General features: G+C 39.7%; 1 protein-coding gene across 11 annotated transcripts in view; it reads right to left on the bottom strand.

Annotated features, from left to right (window-relative positions):
• The window catches only part of TRAF3 (TNF receptor associated factor 3), a 137,519-nt gene that overhangs the window by 7,659 nt on the left and 109,529 nt on the right, over window positions 1-20,331 (bottom strand). For 9 of the 11 annotated variants that reach the window (XM_020793595.3, XM_078383802.1, XM_020793598.3 and 6 more), the window contains 3 exons: window positions 11,511-11,585; window positions 5,475-5,567; window positions 915-1,055 (listed from right to left, as the gene is read on the bottom strand). In XM_020793595.3, the coding sequence (XP_020649254.2) occupies window positions 915-1,055; window positions 5,475-5,567; window positions 11,511-11,585 (309 nt within the window). The remainder of the gene's footprint in view (window positions 1-914; window positions 1,056-5,474; window positions 5,568-11,510; window positions 11,586-20,331) is intronic. The other 2 variants (XM_078383803.1, XM_078383804.1) reach the window with 1 other exon arrangement.

Raw genomic sequence — 20,331 nt, 5'->3', positions numbered from 1 at the left:
TTGTTCTCTCCTCAGTTTACTTCCTTGTATAAGACGACCCTCAATTTTAGTGTAAAGATTTCAGACAAAAATATAGTCTTATACATGGAAAAATACGGTAAATTCCCCAAATATTAAAAGGAGACACAGAAACTGTCTTATACCCGATGCGACAAACTATCTGCTCGTCTACTCTTTAGCAGCAGCTCTCCTTTAAGTTAGGTGGAGATCTCTTCTATCATTTGTCAAAGAGGAAAGCTGGGACCTTAGGTATGCAAGTACGTACCAATAATCTTCTTCCCCAAAACTTTTTTTGGGGGGAAGTGAACACTATCCTGCAGCCTGAGCTCTATCACAGACTTCTACAGTCATAGCTGAAATTAGACAGCACACTACATGCAGAAGTAACAGAGACCTTTGGGTAGTGTGGGCGGCATATAAATTAATTAAATAAATAAATAAATAAATAAACAAACAAACAAACAAACAAACAAACAAACAAACAAACATAGGAGGGCTTTTTTGCCCTTTCAATGCCTTCGTATTCACATTGGAAGCTCTTCCTAACTAAAGGCAATTTTAATTTCTGCTTCAAAGTATGCATTTAAAAATTAGAGACAAAGATAACTGTAGGAGCCTACTGAAAAATCAATCTTAACTCCCCTTTAAAGAAAAAAGCATAGGGCTATGCAGAAGCAGAATCCTCTGATTACACAGAGACCATGAAGCCTATTTAAATTAGGGCAAGCCAAGCTGTTACCATCAGAATGCATACTACTAATCAATCCTATTTTTACCAAGACGTCTCATTGAAGTCAACTGGATTTGCTCCTGTGCTGAAGACTGTAACCTTAACTATCACACCTTGTTCTCCAAGTAGAAAATGTGATTGCAGTTTCTTGCTTTAAAAGAGGAAGAAAGAGTCAGAACCTCACCTGTAGATGATGTATTTTAGATTCATTACTCCGCAGCATTTCTTTCTGTCTCTCAATTTCGATTTCAAAGCTACAAATTTGATTATGTAATGTTTGTATGCTTTTGTTCTTTTCCAAACTTTCATTCTGGAGCATGGCCACCTAAATAAAAATAAATAAATAAATGACAATCTATATATATATATAAAATTGTTCTATGAGATATTTGAAATGAAATAGCTGTCTCTCGCATGCCGTTCTGCATTTAATAGATTATATTTTGTGTCACACAAACAGTAAGAATGATCACTCAATCAATCTCCCCCCTCAACTCCACAACCCCTGAAAAGCATCCCACAGTACAGACCTGGGCAAAGTGCGGCCCGAGGGACACATGCAGCCCGTAAGCCACTCCTGTCCGGCCCGCAGACAGTTTTGAACATCAAAACCATTTATAGCTTTTTGTCTAAAGTTGACCAGCTGCTTATCTTTAACTGTTAAAGTTTAACATACCACAAAAAAACAAACAAAAACAAACAAAAACTCTTCGGCATTTGTGAAGATTAACAAGTTTAAAATAAAAACAGTCATAACATCACTGTTTCATTTTATTTTTAAGTAAATTTGGTTCGGCCCCTGAACACAGTTCAGATTTTTTATGTGGCCTCCTACAGAAATTTAACTGCCCACCCCTGCCACAGTATGAATCCTTGGGGCAATGGGGAAAGGTTACAACCACAAAAAAAAAAAGTTGCAGAAAAGAACAGAAGAAAGTTTGTGTAAGATTCCTAAGTTCAGACAACTGTTCTTGTCCTTCCAAAGCTAATTAACAGAGTTTTGGCACGAACTCTGCCCTCTCCACACATCGTGCATGCCCACTGTGCTTTCTCTAGTACCTCAGTTCTGAATTGACCAGACCAAGTAACAAATGAACATCCATGTAGAAGGAGCGACTTCTGTAATCTCTGTGGACTTCCACACATTGGAGACTAGAGAGTTTACTTTGGAGGAGGAATGAATATCACGGAAGCAGTCAAGAGAGAATGGCATCCATTTCTATACTGTCTGCCTTGGATACATGGATGCTGGTCAACCAGAGGCAAGACACAAGGCAACTTGTCCAGAGGTGCATGCTTAGGTTTAATGAGGGTCCAAGAGAGTGTGTTCCCTTGTTTGTTCATATAATGTCTAGAGGTTTAAGAGCTAAAGACATTTTGCCCTCATGTGAAGTCTATTAACACACTCAAGCTATTCATCTGCTCTTTCACTGAAAATGTATTCTTCAATGAAAAAAGAAGGTCTTAAACAATAAACTTCTTATGTGGAGGGAGTCCAGATGACTGCAGCCAGGGGCACCTTCTGAGAGCTATCTCATTAGCTATAGTTTTGGTCACGGAGTCAGCTGACTTGCTGTGCTTTTGTGGGTTTCAGACAGGAGTACTGCAGCCAAAGTGCAATGTCCATCTGGGAGGTGGCTAATTGGGGGGGGGCCTCTCCCAGAGGAACCGTCAATATGCTCCCACGTATGCAGTATAAGTGGCAATGAGGAGGAGTCGAGCCTCCTGCCAATAGAATCAAGTTTAGGGCCCTCTTTAACCACAATTTGGTTAGTTAACTCTGGAAAGTTCCAGAATAAGCCACACAGATGTGGGATATCCCATGTGTAAATCCACAACAATCACCAAGAAACAATATTCTGCACCAATTCACCGATTCACACTGGCCTTCTAAAACCTCTGGCTTTAAACTAGTCATCAGACAGCTCTTCTGAGACTCATACTTGTAAAAGATTGCTTCACCCCACTTTGGGGGTGGCTTCTGCAGTCATAGCTGAGGCTATTTTAAGGACAGCATTTGAGAGAGTCATAAAAAAAAAAAAAAGGAAAAAAGGGAAGGAAGCCAAAAATTGATTTCTGTGAATGGAAGCAAAACACTCAAAGAACGACATGAAAGAGCAGGAGAAATGCATTGATGGTACTCTCTAAAAGAAATTCACATATGCTTTTGTTCTCTTAAAACTCTTGGGTCCTCGTACTACACTACATACTGGAACAGCAAAGAACATCTAACTACCACGTTTTAATCCTCAATAATAAAGAGGCCTTCATTCATCAGTGCTTTTCTTCCTGAAAGCTTTGCACACCTGGAAAACTGCTCTCTTCTCCTGGCAAAATATGTACAGTATATTCATCATCAGGAAAACAGCACAGAAAACAGGTGTGAAAAGATGCTCAAGCACAAGAAATAATACCACACATAGCCAAGGGACCACCATTTACGATCCATCAAAATATCAAACATTTCTCAAACAAATCTGACATACCACCACTGCCTGTCAATAACAGCTTTTTAAAAAAGTCCTCTTATGTCAGAATGTACAAAAAAATAAAGAATCCAATTTTCTATATAAGATGAGATTCAAACTCCTCCCCTGTTTCGCTTAGCGATGTCCGTTTTCGCTATTTTAAGTGTGTCTTAAAATGTTCAAAAACTGTTTTAAATGCTTGATGCACCTTGTAAAACCTTTGCAAACTTAATTTGGCTTTGTTCTGACTCTTCGTTAATTTTTGGTGAATTCCCCCCCCCCATTGGAATGCATTGTCAATGCATTCCAATGGTGGGGAAAAATTCACCAAAAATTAACGAAGAGTCAGAACAAAGCCAAATTAAGTTTGCAAAGGTTTTACAAGGTGCACTAATGATCCCAAGCATTTAAAACAGTTTCTGAACATTTTAAGACACACTTAAAATAGTGAAAATGAACATCGCTAAGCGAAACAGGGGGACCTAAACTGTCATCAGCGAGGCAAGGTCCCGAACATCGCTATGTGAAATTTCGCCAAAGGAAACATCACTAAACGGAGCGCAAAATTGCTCCAAAAACCTCATCACTAAGTGAATACATCGTTAAACGAGGCAATCGCTAAGCGAGGCTACCGTTTCCCAGTAAATAAGACCTAACCTGAAAATAAGCCCTAGTATGATTTTTCAGAATGCTCATAATATAAGCCCTACCTCAAAATTAAGGCCCAGTTAAGTGAAACCCCACACTCCACCACTGAGTAGCAACCAGAAGATGACATGACTGTATTTAAATAAATGTGAATTGTTGTACATGAAAAAATAAAACATTCACTGAAAATAAGCCCTAATGCATTTTTGGAGCAAAAATTAATATAAGACCCTGTCTTATTTTCGGGGAAACATGGTATTTCAGAAGACTGTTATGAGGACGTCCACTGTAAACTAGCAAATTTCACTGATAACAAATTTGATCTACTACTTCACCCAATGCACCAGTGGCGCAGTGGTTAAAACACTGTACTGCAGCTAAAACTGTGCTCACGACCTGGGGTTCAAATCCCAGGTAGCCGGCTCAAGGTTGACTCAGCCTTCCATCCTTCCGAGGTCGGTAAAATGAGTACCCAGCTGCTGGGGGGGGCAATGTGTAGCCTGTATAATTAAAAATTGTAAACCCCCCGGAGAGTGCTTGTAGCGCTATGGGGCGGTATATAAGTCCAATAAATAAATAAATAAATAAATAAATAAATAAATAAATAAATAAATAAATAAATAAATAAATAAATAAATAAATAAATAAATAAATAAATAAAATAAAATAAAATAAAATAAAATAAAATAAAATAAAATAATAACCTCCTTCCTTCATCATGTAGAAGATTATCCTAGAAGATAGGATTCTCTACTTAGAAGAGATATCACTTCCAAAATGCTGATCAAAATTCTGAATTTGGATCAGCATTTTGGAAGTGATATCTGTTCTACCTTTTTTTTCTTAATACAGCATTAAATTTGCAATTCATTTTGACACATACAAATGCCTTCTGTACATGTTTCTGAATAGCTACCTACCTTAATTTAATAAGATTTAAGGTATTTGTGTATTTCCTATTATACAGTTCAGAGCGTAACTACTCTAATTACAAACGTAGGTCAGTTAATGTTCTGCTACCCAGAGCTTCTAAAGAATCAACAGCTTGTTAAAGATTATAACAACTCTGTTTTAAGATGTCTTCAGTCATGCTCACAGAATTTGTTTCTGGAATTTTCTTGAAAAAATGAAATGACTGTTGAAATCTGCAGTGTAGAAACAGCTCAAAACTTTCTTTACATTCATCTTTTCATGAACTTCAGATTATACACTAAAAGTTAAGGGTCTTCACCACCGAAAACAAACTTTTTTTTAAAAAATGTGCTGCCTGTACTATGAAAACAGTGGTTTTGACAAGAGAGTCACACCGCATAGACGCTCCTATGGGCAGCCAGCAGAGGCAAATGATCACCTGATGGATTCCCCAACCCCTACAGCAATCAGGCTTGCAAATTAAGACCCTGACCTCTCCCTTAATATAGAGTTTTTTTAAAAAGGACTTTTAACACAGCAGATTTCTCTTTGACAGTGACTCAATGGAGCAAATTATCATGTATCAGTGGAAAATGCCAGATGAGTACTCCATCAAAGGAACTTGAGTTTTTGAACAGCCATTCTGAACCTCCACAATTATTCCTCTGGTAATTTACAGAATATAAAAGCAATGAAGCAATAAGTAGAATATTTACCTTATTTTCTAGACAATTACTCCATTCTTTCAGTAAGTCTACATGCTGTACTGCTGAGGTGGCTTCATGTGCTTTAACTTGCTGGTTTGTTCCCTGTGACAAAAAACGTATTTCAGCTGATTTCATTTCTTAAGCACACCTGTACAGAAATGCAACACCATACCATCCTCCTTAGAACAGTGTTAAAGATTTGATTCACCGATGCACTTAACGGACACATTACCGCAAGGGGTCTACTTTAGTAATTATAAAAGACACAACACAGAACCAGATTTCCAATAGGTGGCATATCACTACCTACCCCAAGCCCCAAAAAACGCATATTGCCTTTTCCTAAAAATGGGAATTATTACACAAAACAATTTTCTTTATTTTGAACTGCATTTCTGACCAATCTCTTTAACCATTTTTAAATAAACAAAAATCTGTGCAAGGGAGTCTTCAAATGGTAAAAACACAATCCACCAAATCCTGCCCTAAAATAAACCCTGACTTACTTCAATACTTGCAAGCAGCAAATTTAGGATAAACACAGTGATAAGAACCTGGCTTTTCTGTAGCTTCACTAATATCTCCCTAAAAGAGATTAGTTACCGAATCACCCCTGCCTTGTCCTAACCTCTTCTTGAATGCTGACCACACAAACAAGTATGCAGATCTGTGTTTTTCGACCACAACTCCAAAGAACACAAATCTGCAGAGATCTAATGTGAGCGATACCTTACATTTTTACCTCCCCTTGTTGACTCAGAGCCCTGGAGTCAGGAGGCTGAAATAAAAACACTAGCTCATATTCAGCTCAGCTCCCCATGGGACATGGATATAGATTGCTGGGTGTCTTTCTACCGTTACACGTTTTATGGAGAAAAAAAGAAGGCTGTTTTTCTCTCTCCCTCATAACCCAAGAGCCTGGGGTGGATAATCCAACGAACCCAGTGAGCAGGAGATTCAGGTCGGACAATGGAAGTACTTTTTCACTCAGCACATAGTTGGAAATTAGAGATGGGGCCTTCATATTTGTATACAAATACGAAGCCGCCCTGGCAGTGGTGCCCCCCCTCAGTATCTCCCACCCCTAAACTCTGCCAGACCACTTACCGCACATCATCGTCACTGAGCCAATCGCAGCAGGAGCTCGGCTGCTGAAGCCCCGCCTCCCTACTCACCCAGCCACTGAGCAGGGAGACTCGTCCTCCCAGCCCTCGAGTGGCTGGGTGAGCAGGGAGGCAGGACTGCGGCAACTGAGCTACTGCTGTGATTGGTGTGGTGACAATGACATCAGCTACACACAACGCATGGTATGTGGGGCCCAGTGGGCTCTGAGAGTGGGAGATCATCAGGGCGCCCACCTGTGCCGGGTGGTGGTGGTTTCGTATTCATATACCAATGCGAAGCCCCCATCCGTATTGGGAATCATTGTTCCAAAATGTGTTGTTGCTCATCAGCTTTATGACGACTATATGGGAAGACTAGACAAACTCACAGAGCTAACAATGACTTCCTCACCTTCAATATCAAAAGCAATATTCCACCATCTACTCATTCCTGGGGAACAACAAGAGAGAGTAGTTGCTTCTGGACTTTCCACAGTATTTTTAGTTAGCTGCTGTTTGAGTTATTTCAGCCTCATATGCCACCATGAGTAGATCTGGAGTAACGAGGGACGTTACTTGGTTGGGGTGACAATCAATCCAGCAGTAAACAATTGTTCCTTCCGTGCCTCTGATTTCAAAGATAAGCATGCCTCTCTGCTTAAGTGCCTTTTCTCCTCCTTTTTTTAAAGTCTGCTGTCAGTTAGCAGTTTGTGCAATCAGTATGCAGTTAAAGAATGTAGTCTGCAGCAGTCTGCTGGAAGCAGACTATGAATCTGCAGAAACCTATTACTGCAAAGCAGTCCCTTTTGTACTATATGCTGTTTTTGATCTATTAAACTGTGAGTAAATGAAATATTTTTATTTTTTTTTCTCTTACCAATGTCTCAGAGTGGGTTATTGAAACTGTAAGTGCCAGATGATAAGACAAAACAGGGTGGTCTACTCTGAAAAGATTTGAAGCTAATTCTGCTCTGTCAGTCCCCACACTTCTGCTGCGCCACTAGGGGTTTTTAACCAAAATTCAAAAATATGCAATAGCTCCTTCTGAGAACGAGAGGCTGGGCTAATGTAACTTCTTTACCAACTCAAGACCAAATCAGATGTAAACAAATATAGGCATTCTCCCCCCACCCCGGGAGAGACTCTAACATGTTTTGGGGGAAAATGGAAACTTTAACCCTTTACTCCCTGTTGTAATCTATTCAAAACTATGCCACTCTGCCTGTAAATGGGATGTACTGAAATAACAACAAGAACAAAAACCTCTTTTAGGGAATAAAAACTGCAGATACAGAATCCTCTTCCAAAGCAAAACTGCAATCGGGCCAAAGCTTTATAGTTCCGCCACCCTGCATACAAGGATCCTAATGAAGGCGGTGTCCCATGTGCATCCTCTAAAGCAAAGACTGGAACTTATATTCTAATTGTTGTTTACTTGGTTATATTAAAGTTGTAATTTACAGCTGCTGAAGTAAATTCTTTATTAATTAACCCCACAGAAACAGAACTTGGTGGACTGTATCTTGCTATTTCTGGATAATTAACAAAAGTGTTTAAGCAACACATGATTGAATGTTTTTATATATGTGGAAATCATGGAAAAATTGGAAATGAATTCATCAAGCTGAGAAACAGCAATATTGTTTTCACAAAGAGAAAGTTTCTCCACAAGAGAATTTGCAGAAAATGCTTTTAGGTGATCAGTAAATCTGAGATTAGTATGAAGGACTATTACATACGGTTTCAAACCAAACAATATGATTAAACACTAAACAAATATATCCAGAGTACATAAAATGAACATACTTGCAGCTAATTTTAGTCTTACTATCCCCCTTTGGAGAAAGTGATATTATCAAAATATTTATGCAAATTAAATTACAAATCAACCATTTAATTATCTTTAATACATGCATTTTGCATAATGTATTCAAATCATATGTATACATACAAACAAACAAATACAAACACACAACATAAAAATAATGAATGGTGATAACAGCAAGCAAGGCTAACACGACAAACTACTTCTACCAACAAAAGTTGTCATGTTGGTGTGTGAACTGCTGAATGCCCCAGTGTTATTTTTTTAACCACATTCTCAGTGGCCACAAGTATTAAGAATCCCTAGAAAAGAGCAGTCTACAGAGTCTTGTTGCTCATCATTGATTGTATACCATGACTATGTTACAAATAGAACCCAATTTCAAAACAGCAAGGACTGGACCTCTTCAAAGGATTTGAAGATCACTATTTCCTACAAGTGTTATGTTCAGGGTGGGATAATGGACACACACAAGACTTGTGTTTTTAACTCATGTGTAGATTTGGTTTAAAATTCAAATCGATGAATAAATCAAAATAAACACTGAATCAAAATTCAGCATTCCCAGCTGGCCCTTAAGGGCAGCATAGGGTTCCTTGAAAGGAACAGGAAATATGTAACATTTATTTGAGTGAATTCATTTATTTCATGCCTATTCCATTAAGTAAAACTTCTGCTGGATTTTACTCACAATCTCTAACAAGCCGCATGTAAAGAAAAACATAGTGGCTGGGATCCAATAGTATACATCTGCAGTATTACATTAGCCAGATTCCTGCTATGATTTTTCTCCGGAGTACGTTAAATCACATAGATATGTGGTGCCAAATTACTGATAATTAATGAGGGGTCAATACTGCAAAATTGGACTACTGAGCAATAGAAAAAAACTCTTCAAGCATTCATGGGGGGGAGCGGACTGTCAATGTTTGAATTTTATACAAATGAAGTATATGATTAGAAGTATAGGAAACGTAATCCTGAAAATGTAAGAGGATAACATGGAGGCATGAACATTAATGAACTGCCTGGTAGAGGTTACTTCAGGACAGAAGTAACCTTGAAAATGAAAGGGATAAAAAAATGTGGGGAAAACAACTGTTTAAGTAGCAATGTACTGAATGTCCACTGGAGATCACTCCAGAATGATTGACAAAATCCTATCTAATCTCATGTTATCTGTGTGAATGGCACATCTTATAGAAAAGTCCATTAGGTCTGCAAGTGTAGGAACTTTGATTGCATGGTGTTTGCTATCAAAGCAGCCCCAATGAGAAAATGCATTGAGTCTGCTAGCTTAGGACAAAATGAAGATAAGGAAGAATCTTATTGTTGACTCTTTTCAGAAAATGTTCACTTGGGCAGCAGAGTCTATGAGCTTTCTAGTACCAGAACCTACAACTGGAGCAAAATTTTATGAATAAACGATAAAGAAGTATAAACATCCATGCCTATAAAAGGGCTGGTAGCAAGATGCCAGCCACCAAAAAATCAGCAAAGCCAACTGAACCACAACAGAACCAAGCCAAGTTGAGCTGAGAAGTTGGGGGCAAGAAAAAGATAATGGAAGTTTGATACAGCAGCATATAGGTAACATAGAGAAATCATGGATTTAAACTGGCAGATGGCTGGGTGAGTACTTAGAAAATGTATTATTACTCACACATTTTTTCCAAATATGCTAAATAGTTAAGAAATGTATTTCTACTCTTACTGTTTTTTATTTTCTACAAAATTACATGTTTTCAACAACACTGAAACATCATTACACTTATGGAATACAGAAGCAATGTAGATGAACAAAGCTTGCAAAATTAGACATAGCTAGTTTTGCCTGGACTCATTTTTCTCGGTTTATTTCACCATGAGTGAAAATGGTGATTTATTCTCATTCCCTGAAGAGAGACGGAACTAGTTTGGAAGCTACATTTCTGGTGAACCAGGCAGGAGCAAGTTAATGACTTACTCCTTGATATTTAAATTAACTTTAATTTTATTTTTCATGATTACTTGGTTTCCATTGGTATTCAAGCTTTCAAACATACATGTTAACTGTGAAAGACCATCAAAGACTCAAACTACCAAGGTGTAGAACTCTGAGAGTTTTGTTCAATGTTATGCTTTTGAACTTGACAGTCATGGGCCATCCATGTGACTGTGTGTGATAGACAAGCAACTTGTTAATTAGGTCCAAGTCACTGCCATGATATACACAGTTTCACTTAATACAGACTAAAACCCAGTATGATTCTGGCCACTGTTCCATTCACAACTGGCATTCCCTCTTCTCTCCTGCAACTTTTTTCAATACATATTTTAATTGTATTTTAATCGTTCTGAATTTTAATTTTATTTTAAATGTTGTAAGCTGCCCAGAGACCTTTGGGTAGTGTGGGCGGCATATAAATTAAATAAATAACAATAAAAATAATAATAACTTCCCAAGGAACCTTTCTGCTGCCACAAACAGCTATACTGCCAGTGTGTGTGTAGGGGGGAGGGAGTTGCAGCTTCAATGGCTTTGAATGCAGATGTAAACCATCAGATCTTGGCCATTATAAGATTATATATATAATGAAAAGACACACTTAAAATGTACCCATCTTTTATTCTGGCTTGGAATTATTTGTACCTTTTTGGATTTTTAGATGATGAAGTACTTTCATATATGCCACACGTTTCTTCCTAAACTAATATGCCTTATTTCCTTCAGCATAATCCTATAAAAACTGGTCCTATTTATTGCACACAAGCAGGAACAACCAGGAAATTTCTTTACAGAAAAAAAAATGTTTCATGGAAACACTTGGAAGTAATCACAGTCTGCTTTCTTGAGGACTGAAGTAAGTATCCTTTATATTTTAATTTTGATAAATTTGTTGTGTGATAGATGATAGAAAACCTGACACATCACGGTTCTTGGAAATGTCTTCTTCATACATTTTAATTTGTAAGGCAAAAAATTATAATCTAATCCACAGCTTTAAATAACTCAAGCAAATGGATGCATTTCTCTTAACATATAACAAGAGACATCTAGTCCAGTCCAGAGAGCCAGCAATATTAGGTTTTCTTATTGCAGACTTTCATCAAGTATATAAATTATTATATACTGACCTGAAAAGTGCAGCCATAACGCTTAAAACTACAGGTACTTGGGGCATTAATACATTCTGACAAATGTGCATTCAACTGTAATAGGAAAAAGATGTGAGTTTTTTAAAATGGAAAATGTATGCACAATAAGGTTAAAAATATATAGGGTACACAATACAAATTTGTATTGTGTGGCTAGTTTGCTTTTTTTTGTTTTAAACATGTACTCATATTACCTCCAGCTGTACTTGAGGGCACACACATACACATGTGACCACACGAATAATCCAATAGAATATACAAAGTGACACATTTACAGTGAAGCCTCATCTCACTGTTTCAACAAGATTTTAAAAAAGTACAGGTGTGATTTCCACCTAGTTCTTCTTTCTGAAAAAAGACCAACTTCTTGAGAAGGTGTTGAATCTCATGGTGCACTGAGCAAATCAGTCTCGATGAGGGCTTCACTGCATTGATGCACATTGCCCACACCCAAACCACCCTCAAAATGTTACTTCAGAACAGATTTTACCCCCAAAACATATCATGCAAAATTCCAGTGATAAAAATATAGAACACAGTGACAGAGACTTTAAACAGATACTGCATGAAACAAGTGTGTACATTTGTAATAAGAAAGCAACTGTCCTCATAGTCATTAAAGCAACACACAGATATAAGTTATTCCAGCAGCAAAAAGGTCTTTCACACTCAGCATTTACAGCTAGGAATTCAGTTAGCCATTGGTAAGAGGACAGCAGCTACAAGCAAAACAAGTAAGAACAGGGGAAAGGGCAAGCAGTAAATAAAGGCCATCTACAGTATTTATCTTTCCACATTCTTTAAGGTTTTTTTTTTACTGTATTGTTTCCCAACCTTGGGTCCCCAGATGTTCTTGGACTAAAACTTTCAGAAGCCTTCACCACTAGCTGTGCTGACCAGGATTTCTGGGAGTTCTAGTTCCCAAGAACATCTGGAGACCCAAAGTTGGGAGGCACTGCTTTTAGTGCATGGCAAAATGTTGCCCATTTCAGAGCCTGGGGAGCTTTGATATAGGAAGCCCAGCCCTAAAGAATATCGAATATCCTCAGCCAAGCCTCACAGCTACATAACGGGCTTGACCTCTACAGAGAAGGACCTAAACCAGCCTTCCTGCCGATGGTGCAGTGCCAACATTATGAAATGTCCTTCCTTATCTAGCTGTTGGTGCCACCCAAAGATTTAGTTTCAGAGGCTGAACAGACCTCAACAGGAAGCTTTTGGGTGATACATGGAGGGCGGGGCAGGATGCAGCAAGGATTGAAGATTGCCCCCTCCCCCCAATTCTGCTGACAGAAGCAGCTCCATCAGCAGATGTCCACCCAACAGAGGTCCCTTGCCCCGTTTCCATTCATGAAGGGTAGAAGGAACCATGGGTATAAATAATTTTAGATGCAAATTTCTAGAACTGGGACCAAAATGCTTGCACTTTAACAAAGCAGAGAAAGAGTGACCTCAGGAATTTTAAAAATTCACAACCAAAATGCCACTTCAAGGAGAGAATGTCCCTCAGTCTCTTTTAAACGAGACACCAAGAGTGGGCATATTCCCTAATGGGGCCCTTCTCATGGAACAAATAGCAGGAAAATTTTCGAAGCAGCGACAGAGCCTCCTAATGTTTTCTGGTTTCTCTGTTCTCTAGTACAAATTAAGACACTTCTAGAAATAGAAAAAGAAATTACCACTTCATGGAAAGAAGCAATATTTTCAGTGATACATAAAGAAGGTACAGATCAATCAGAAATCCAAAACTATAGACCAATTTTGTTACTTAATTTAGTTTATAAAATTTTTGCATCAATATTAGCAAACAGACTGAAAAATGTTTTGGTGCAGATCATTCATCAGGACCAATCAGGATTCTTACCAAAAAGTCAAATTAGGATAATATTGAATGTTTTGGAATACTATGAAGCCCACCCTGGAAAACAGATGGCATTAATATTCTTCAATGCAGAGAAGGCCTTTGACAATATGAAGTGGAAGTTTTGGCTGACACAGTTGCAATTAATGGAAGTTGGAGAGAAATTCATAGGAGAAATTAAAGCAATATATTCCAAAAAAGAAGCAAGAATCAAAGTGAATGGAGAGCTGACAGAAACAATTCAAATTGAAAAAGGCACAAGGCAAGGATGTCCGTTGTTTATTCTCATGTTGGAAGTCCTGAACCAACAAATTAGAGAAGATAACAGAATCAAAGGTTTAAAGCTTAAAGAAGATTTCAAAAATTCAAGCCTATGCTGATAATTTAGTAATAATCTTAGAAGAGCCTATGATGTCAGTATAAACATTAGTACGTAGAGACAATAACTGAATATGGATGTTTGTCAGGTCTTAAAATAAATAAACAAAAAACAAAAATTCTGATGAAAAATATGACAAAAGAAGAAAAAGAAGAATTACAAAAACACTCTGAATGTCGAGAAACGTGTACGGTTAGGAATTAATTTGACAAAAAGGAATTAATACTTAGGAATTAATATGACCAAAAAAAAAACCCCAAGTACATTAATGAAGGACAATTATAAGGAAGTAATGAAAGAAATCAAAGTAGATTTGCAAAAATGGGCTAAACTCCAATTATCCCTAATGGGTAGAATAGCTGCAATAAAAATGAATATATTACCAAAGCTAGTTTTTCTCTTTCAGACAATTCCAATATTATTAAAACAAGATTTTTTAAAAGAACTGAATAAGATAATGACCATGTTTGTTTCGGATGGGAAAAAACTAAGAATAAAACTTAAGGCTCTTCGGGACAATAAACAAAGAGGAGGGTTTGGTCTACCAGACTGAACGAATTATTACAAAGCAGCAGTTCTGTCCTGGGTGAGAGAACGGGTTACTCTACAAAATCAGAGACTTTTAAAAATTGAGGGGCATGATTTAAGGCTAGGCTGGCATGCCTACCTATGGTACCAAGATGATAAGCAATGCAAAACATTTAATTTATATTTGATCAGGAGATTCAGAGGAAAAATTGATTAAAGGTTTATATAATACTTTAATTGAGCAAAAAATGGAAGATGAAATTGTGAAGGACTGCATGGTAAAGTGGGCTCTAAATATAGGTCATAATATAGAACTAAGTGCCTGGTCACAAATTTGGGAACAAAATATTAAAATGACTAAATTTATAAATCTAATAGAACATATATACAAAATGTTTTACAGATGGTATGTAATACCAGAGAAATTAACAAACATGTCTAAAAATGTTTCTAATAAGTGTTAGAAATGTGAAAAGAAAGTAGGGAGCTTTTATCATATGTGGTGGACTTGCAATAGAGCCAAGGACTTTTGGAAAATGATTCATGAAATGATAGAGAAAATTTTAGGAGATAAAATTACTTTGACACCAGAAATCTTACTGAAAATATTACCAGCTACATTCAGAAAAAAACAAGACCTGCTTGACCTTACACGTGGTAACTGAAGCTAGAACTGTATATGGCAGTAAGTGGAAGACTACAAAGGTGCCGACAAAGAAGGAATTTATTGAGAAGATTCTGGAACTAGCAGAAATGGATATTTTGACAGATACATTGAATGACAGACTGGATAATAATAAATGGGAACCTCTTCATACTTGGATGAAATCTACACCAACTTAAGTAGAATAGATTAGATTAATATTTTGTTAGAGTAAGACAAGATTAAATGAATAAGACAAGATTAAATATTGTAATAAATCACTCCGGTTGCAACCGAGGGAAAAGTAGAAAAAATACTATTTTATATATATATTAAAAATAAGACACTGCCTTTCCCCCGAAATCCTCTGAGTATGGCAGTGGGCTTGGAAGAGAAGATAGAGCTGGTACTGATTACTGTAAGTCCCGGTGGGTGGTGAGCTAAACTGGCATTTCCAGAATAGGAACTAAACATTTATTTTTCTATTTTCTTTCCTTAATAGTACGTAAGGGTTTAGGTCAAGACTATCTGCGTCATGCTGTCTGGTAAAGTTTATCAGAGAATGACTATTTTCTAAATTTACCATAGTTATCTGTGCACTGCCTTGCCCACTCCTAAACTGGATAACTCACAGATGTATCACCACATATAATTTCCAGGCACTGTTTCTTTCCCTGGCTCTTCAGCCTCCTCCACAGATCATTTCACCTGCAGGGCAGCTGGTCTAAAAAGTCACAAAACACTCTTGGAGATTTTAATGGGATTGTTATCAACATTTTGGGGAGAACTAGCTGATTGTTCATATCACTTTTCCCCATTTTATATTCCACCACTACCACTAAATCCCCAGCTTCCACTTTTGGCAGCCTTACTTCTCAGTCCAAGAGAAAATCTTTGTCAAAGCTCATTAATGCGCTGAATACGGAGGGTCTTGGGAGTGTTCTCTCATACATATTTCAGAAACATCTAGTTAACATCTCCCAAAGTTTTATACTCAGCTTCCATGGGGTCAGCTGACCGCCATGAAACAGACTAAAAAATATTCTATCAAAGCAAAAGGAAGAACAATCAACAGGTTACCCATATGTAATTGCAGTTCTTCGAGCCAACTTCTCTGATTCACACCCTGGGTGATTCATGCCCGCACGGAGCCTCATCGGAAGATTCTAGAGCTTCTGCAGTAGCAATGAACACATTCAAATATGCCCCTCCCCATCCGTATATGTACCTTGGTGCCAAGCGTCCCCTTTCAGTTGTGTCAATCGCCGCTTAACAGTAAGCAAACAATGGCGTGACAGAGGGGAGGACGGGCGGGATGTGTGAATCACAGAGGTCCACTTGAAGAACAATGACAGGAGGGTAACCTGTTCTTCATGGCCTCTGTGACTCACACCCTGGGAGACTAATAAGCTGTCTTACCCAGAGGCAGGGTGTCACACCAAGGTAGAGGCTAGAACAGCACGTCCAAATGCCGCATCAGACTTCTGCTGGTGGTCGAGTCTATAATGATGGATAAATGTGGATGGCTGTGCCCAAGTGGCAGAGGCGCAGACGTCTGGAAGAGATACGCTGCAGAGAAAGGCTGTAGAGGCTGCCACTGCCCTGGTGAAGGTGAACCACTCTAGGGGCTCGTTGTCAATGTAGTTGATAAGACAAATGAATGGTAGAGGTGACCCATCTGAAGATAAATTGGGAAGTCACCTGATGGCCTTTTGTAGGTAGCTGATGGCTTATGAAGAGATGAGATGACTGTCTAAAAGGTTGGGTGCGTTGGAGATAAAAAGCAAGAGCTCTTCTGACATCCAACGTATGGGGTATTTTTTCTTGGTTTGAAGAAGGTGACGGAAAAAATGAAGGAAGGAGAATCGGCTGGGAAAGATGAAATTGAGAGACAATCTTGGGGAGGAAAGAAATGTCCATGAATAACTTCACCTTATTGGCAAAAAAAATTGTAGATAAGAGTAGTCATAGCGTAAAGCTGCCAATTCATTAGCTCGTTGAGCCGAGGTGATGACTACGAGAAAAGCTGTTTCAGAGGTGAGGAGTCTTAAGTCAGTTGTAGCTAATGGTTCAAAAGGAGCTTTGGTAAGCTGTTTCAAAACAAGATGGTCAGCGACCATTGTGGAAGAGGAAGGTCGAGTATTGAGGTAGATATGAGAGAGACCCTTCAGAAAACATTTCGTTGTTGGATGTTTGAAGAAGTTTGCTGCTGGAGAATTTGGAGGTTGGTTTGATATTATTGCTGAAAGGTAGTCTCTCAAGGATGAGATGGAGAGGCCCTTGGATTTGAGATGTAGGAGGAAATGGAGAACAGTGGAAAGTGATGGATTGATGGAGGATGATGAGGAAGATTTGGTAAAGGATTGAAATTTCTTCCATTTGTACAGGTAGGCTTTCCTTGTCGATGGCTTTTTGGAATGATGAAGGTGGACATGTTGTCCCAGAGAAAGTGTTGATAAGTTCCCATGGCTTCTTGATAATTAGTGATTGGCATGGTGAAGGCTGCGGAAGAGTAAAGCCATCTACCCATGAAGTCTATTTGTCAGCTGTCTTTATTTGGTGATATGAAAGATTGTCGGTGTTGAGATCTCGATTGAGAAGCTTCGACAAATAGAGAATTTAGAGCTGGTTGTTTTTGGAGGAAAATGGCTCCTGGGTCATGGATTCTATATAGGTTATCAATCCGCTTAGATATGGTATAGGAGGAAGCTGGTTTTGTCCAGGATCTCTGCGCAGTGCTGAGAGATGGCAACATCGATACGCGCACTGGAGTGGTTGTATCTTTAGAGATCAGATCATATAGATCATGGGTTGCCAACCTTTTTCACCCTGCGGATCGGCTGGGGAAGGCGGGGCACCCCCTGTGCTCATGCTCATGCACAAATGAGTGCTCTCTCCCGTGCACACACTCTCTTGTGCACATGCACAAACAGTGGTGCAGTGCTTGTGCAGGTGGGAGCTCTCTCGTGAGCATTAGCAAATGGCAGTGCGGTGCTCACATGGGCATGCTAGAGTGTGCACGCAGGCACAAACAGGCTGTGTGGGGGTGAGTGCGTGCAGGGGGGTGGGAGGTCTGTCTTCGTGGCCCAGTCCAGCTCAGGCTGTGGACCAGCACTGGGCCACGGACCGGGGGTTGGGGGCCTCTGATATAGATGATCGGCTGGTTCTGTCGATGGTGGACTTTCAGATCAAGGGATTTAGTCATGTGAATCATAAGTTGGGCATAGGTCTGGAAATCCTCTGTTGGTGACGGCGGGTTGGTATCGACAATGTCCGACTCTGGAGACGTAAGTAACACCAATGGAGTCTGTGGCTGAGGTCCATGGTCAGAGTCATCGAGGTCACATCTGGAGTCGATGGACTGTCAATCGACTTCCGTGTCGAGAGGCTGAATCTCATAGTATTGGCAGTTATGAGTCAGAAAAGATGGAGGCAGCATGTCCACAGACATCTGTCAATGTTGAGGATCGTCGACATCAAAAGACGGTAGTTGAGCGTCAACAGACCTCGATTGGTAGGGCTCAGTGTCGTAACAGTGCCGGGGTCGATGACTTGGATTTACCAGAGGACAGGAACTGTGTAGATGTAACGGAATAGAGTGAGTGTCCACCGACCAGGATGAATATCAAGGATCGTCGATATAAAAGCCTGTATCGAAACGGAGGTTGCTGATACAATGGCATAGCAGTAGAATAAATTGACACTGGTGGTGCTGAGTGTGAAGAGTGATTTCCATCATCTATTGTAGTAGGAAAGTATCGAGAGGCCAGAGCTGCAAAAGCCTCACGTGTGGCTGAATTCTGCTTGACCATCCGAGGTTTTTTCGATACCAAGTAGGGAGCAGGTTGAGGTATAGTCACCTCTCGGTGATGTGGCAACTTCGACACCGATAGTTGTCGGGAGGTAAGCCGACTATTAGATGGTATTATCGAACCGGGTAAAACACCTGGTCAACTAGTTGGTGCAGTTTATCGAGCAGAGCACTGATAGGGGCAAACGGCAACCCGATGCATGTGCTGAGCCTGAGTTTGAACCACACGCGATAAAGCGAGCTGTCGAGATTGTTGACGTCGACTGCCCTGGTTAGGGATCTGTGGTCGATCCGAGGGTACTGAATATGGAACGGTGTTGAGCCATTCAGGATGGGAATCCTCAAGCGGTGGAATAACCAAAGGATTGCTGGAAGGAATGGAAGGTTGTGGACTGGGAGGAGAGGACGTTAGTTGGTTGACTTTATCATCCCATTCTGGAGACTGAGAACAAGGTTGATGAGACGGAAGTCTGTCATCATCTGAGGGAGATGCGACCAAATTTGATTCAGAGAGTTGTGGTTGTGGTGGGATGTCTGTAGGCTTAGACTGTTTAGCTTGTTTAGGAGGAACAAGCTCCGGAGCTGGAGCAACTTCAGTAGGTCTCTGACGTTTAGAAGTTGTCTTCGAAGTTGAGGACTTTGGTATGGAGGGTTTCGATTTGTGTGTCTTTGAGGTCTTAAATGATGCAGATGGAGACTCAGAACGAGCTGGTGTAGCTGACGGATGCTGTTTCGATTATTCAGTAACAGCTTTTTCCATTGGTTTGGTTTGGGAAGTGGCCCTACAGGGAAGTTGGGCCATTTGAACTGGTTGTAAGGATTGTTCCCAAAGTCGGAGTTTTAGCCTCGAGAGGCGAGATCGAAGAACTCCATGCTTAAAATTTTTGCAATGGGTACAGGAGGAAGTTTGATGTTGTTCTCCCAAATAGAAAAGGCACTTGGCGCGTCTGTCGGAAAGCGGGATCTTATTATCACAACTGAGGAGAAAAACTGATGATGGGGGGGGGGGGGTTTTGCTGTGGCCGGAGGCCAAGCGAGGGGAAAAGAAAAATCTCTGATGATAAAGAGTTTGATCTAATAGTTTAAAAGGAAAATATTGATAACAAGAAGAATCAAGAATAAGCTCTCTTTCTCTTTTACTCGCAGAAGCAGAAATATGAGGTTCTCAACGCAGCCTGAAAGGGGACACTTGATGCCAAGGTACTTGTACAGGTGGGGAGGTGCATATTCTAATATGTTCATTGCTACCGCAGAAGCTCTAGAACAGTGGAGGCAAACTTTTTTTGGCTCGAGTGCCCAAAATGAGGGGGTGGGGAAGAAACCAGTGGCTGCCGTGCCGCCTGGAAGACCAGAAACGGAACAGGAAGTGGAAGTTTTAGGGGGAATCATGGGGACGGACAGGAAGTTAAAGAGGGAATCATGGGGACAGACAGGAAGTTAAAGGACCCAGAACAGGAAGAGAAAGGTGGAATCCCAGCTGCAGCCAAATCAAAAGGTTTGTCGCGTGCCAGAAGAAAGGGCTTTGCGTGCCATAGGTTCGCCATCACTGCTCTAGAATCTTCTGATGAGGCTCTGCAC

Source organism: Pogona vitticeps, chromosome 1 (genome assembly GCF_051106095.1).
Source record: "Pogona vitticeps strain Pit_001003342236 chromosome 1, PviZW2.1, whole genome shotgun sequence".
In the NCBI taxonomy this organism is placed as follows: Eukaryota; Metazoa; Chordata; class Lepidosauria; order Squamata; family Agamidae; genus Pogona; species Pogona vitticeps.
This window is presented reverse-complemented; position numbering and strand designations above follow the sequence as displayed.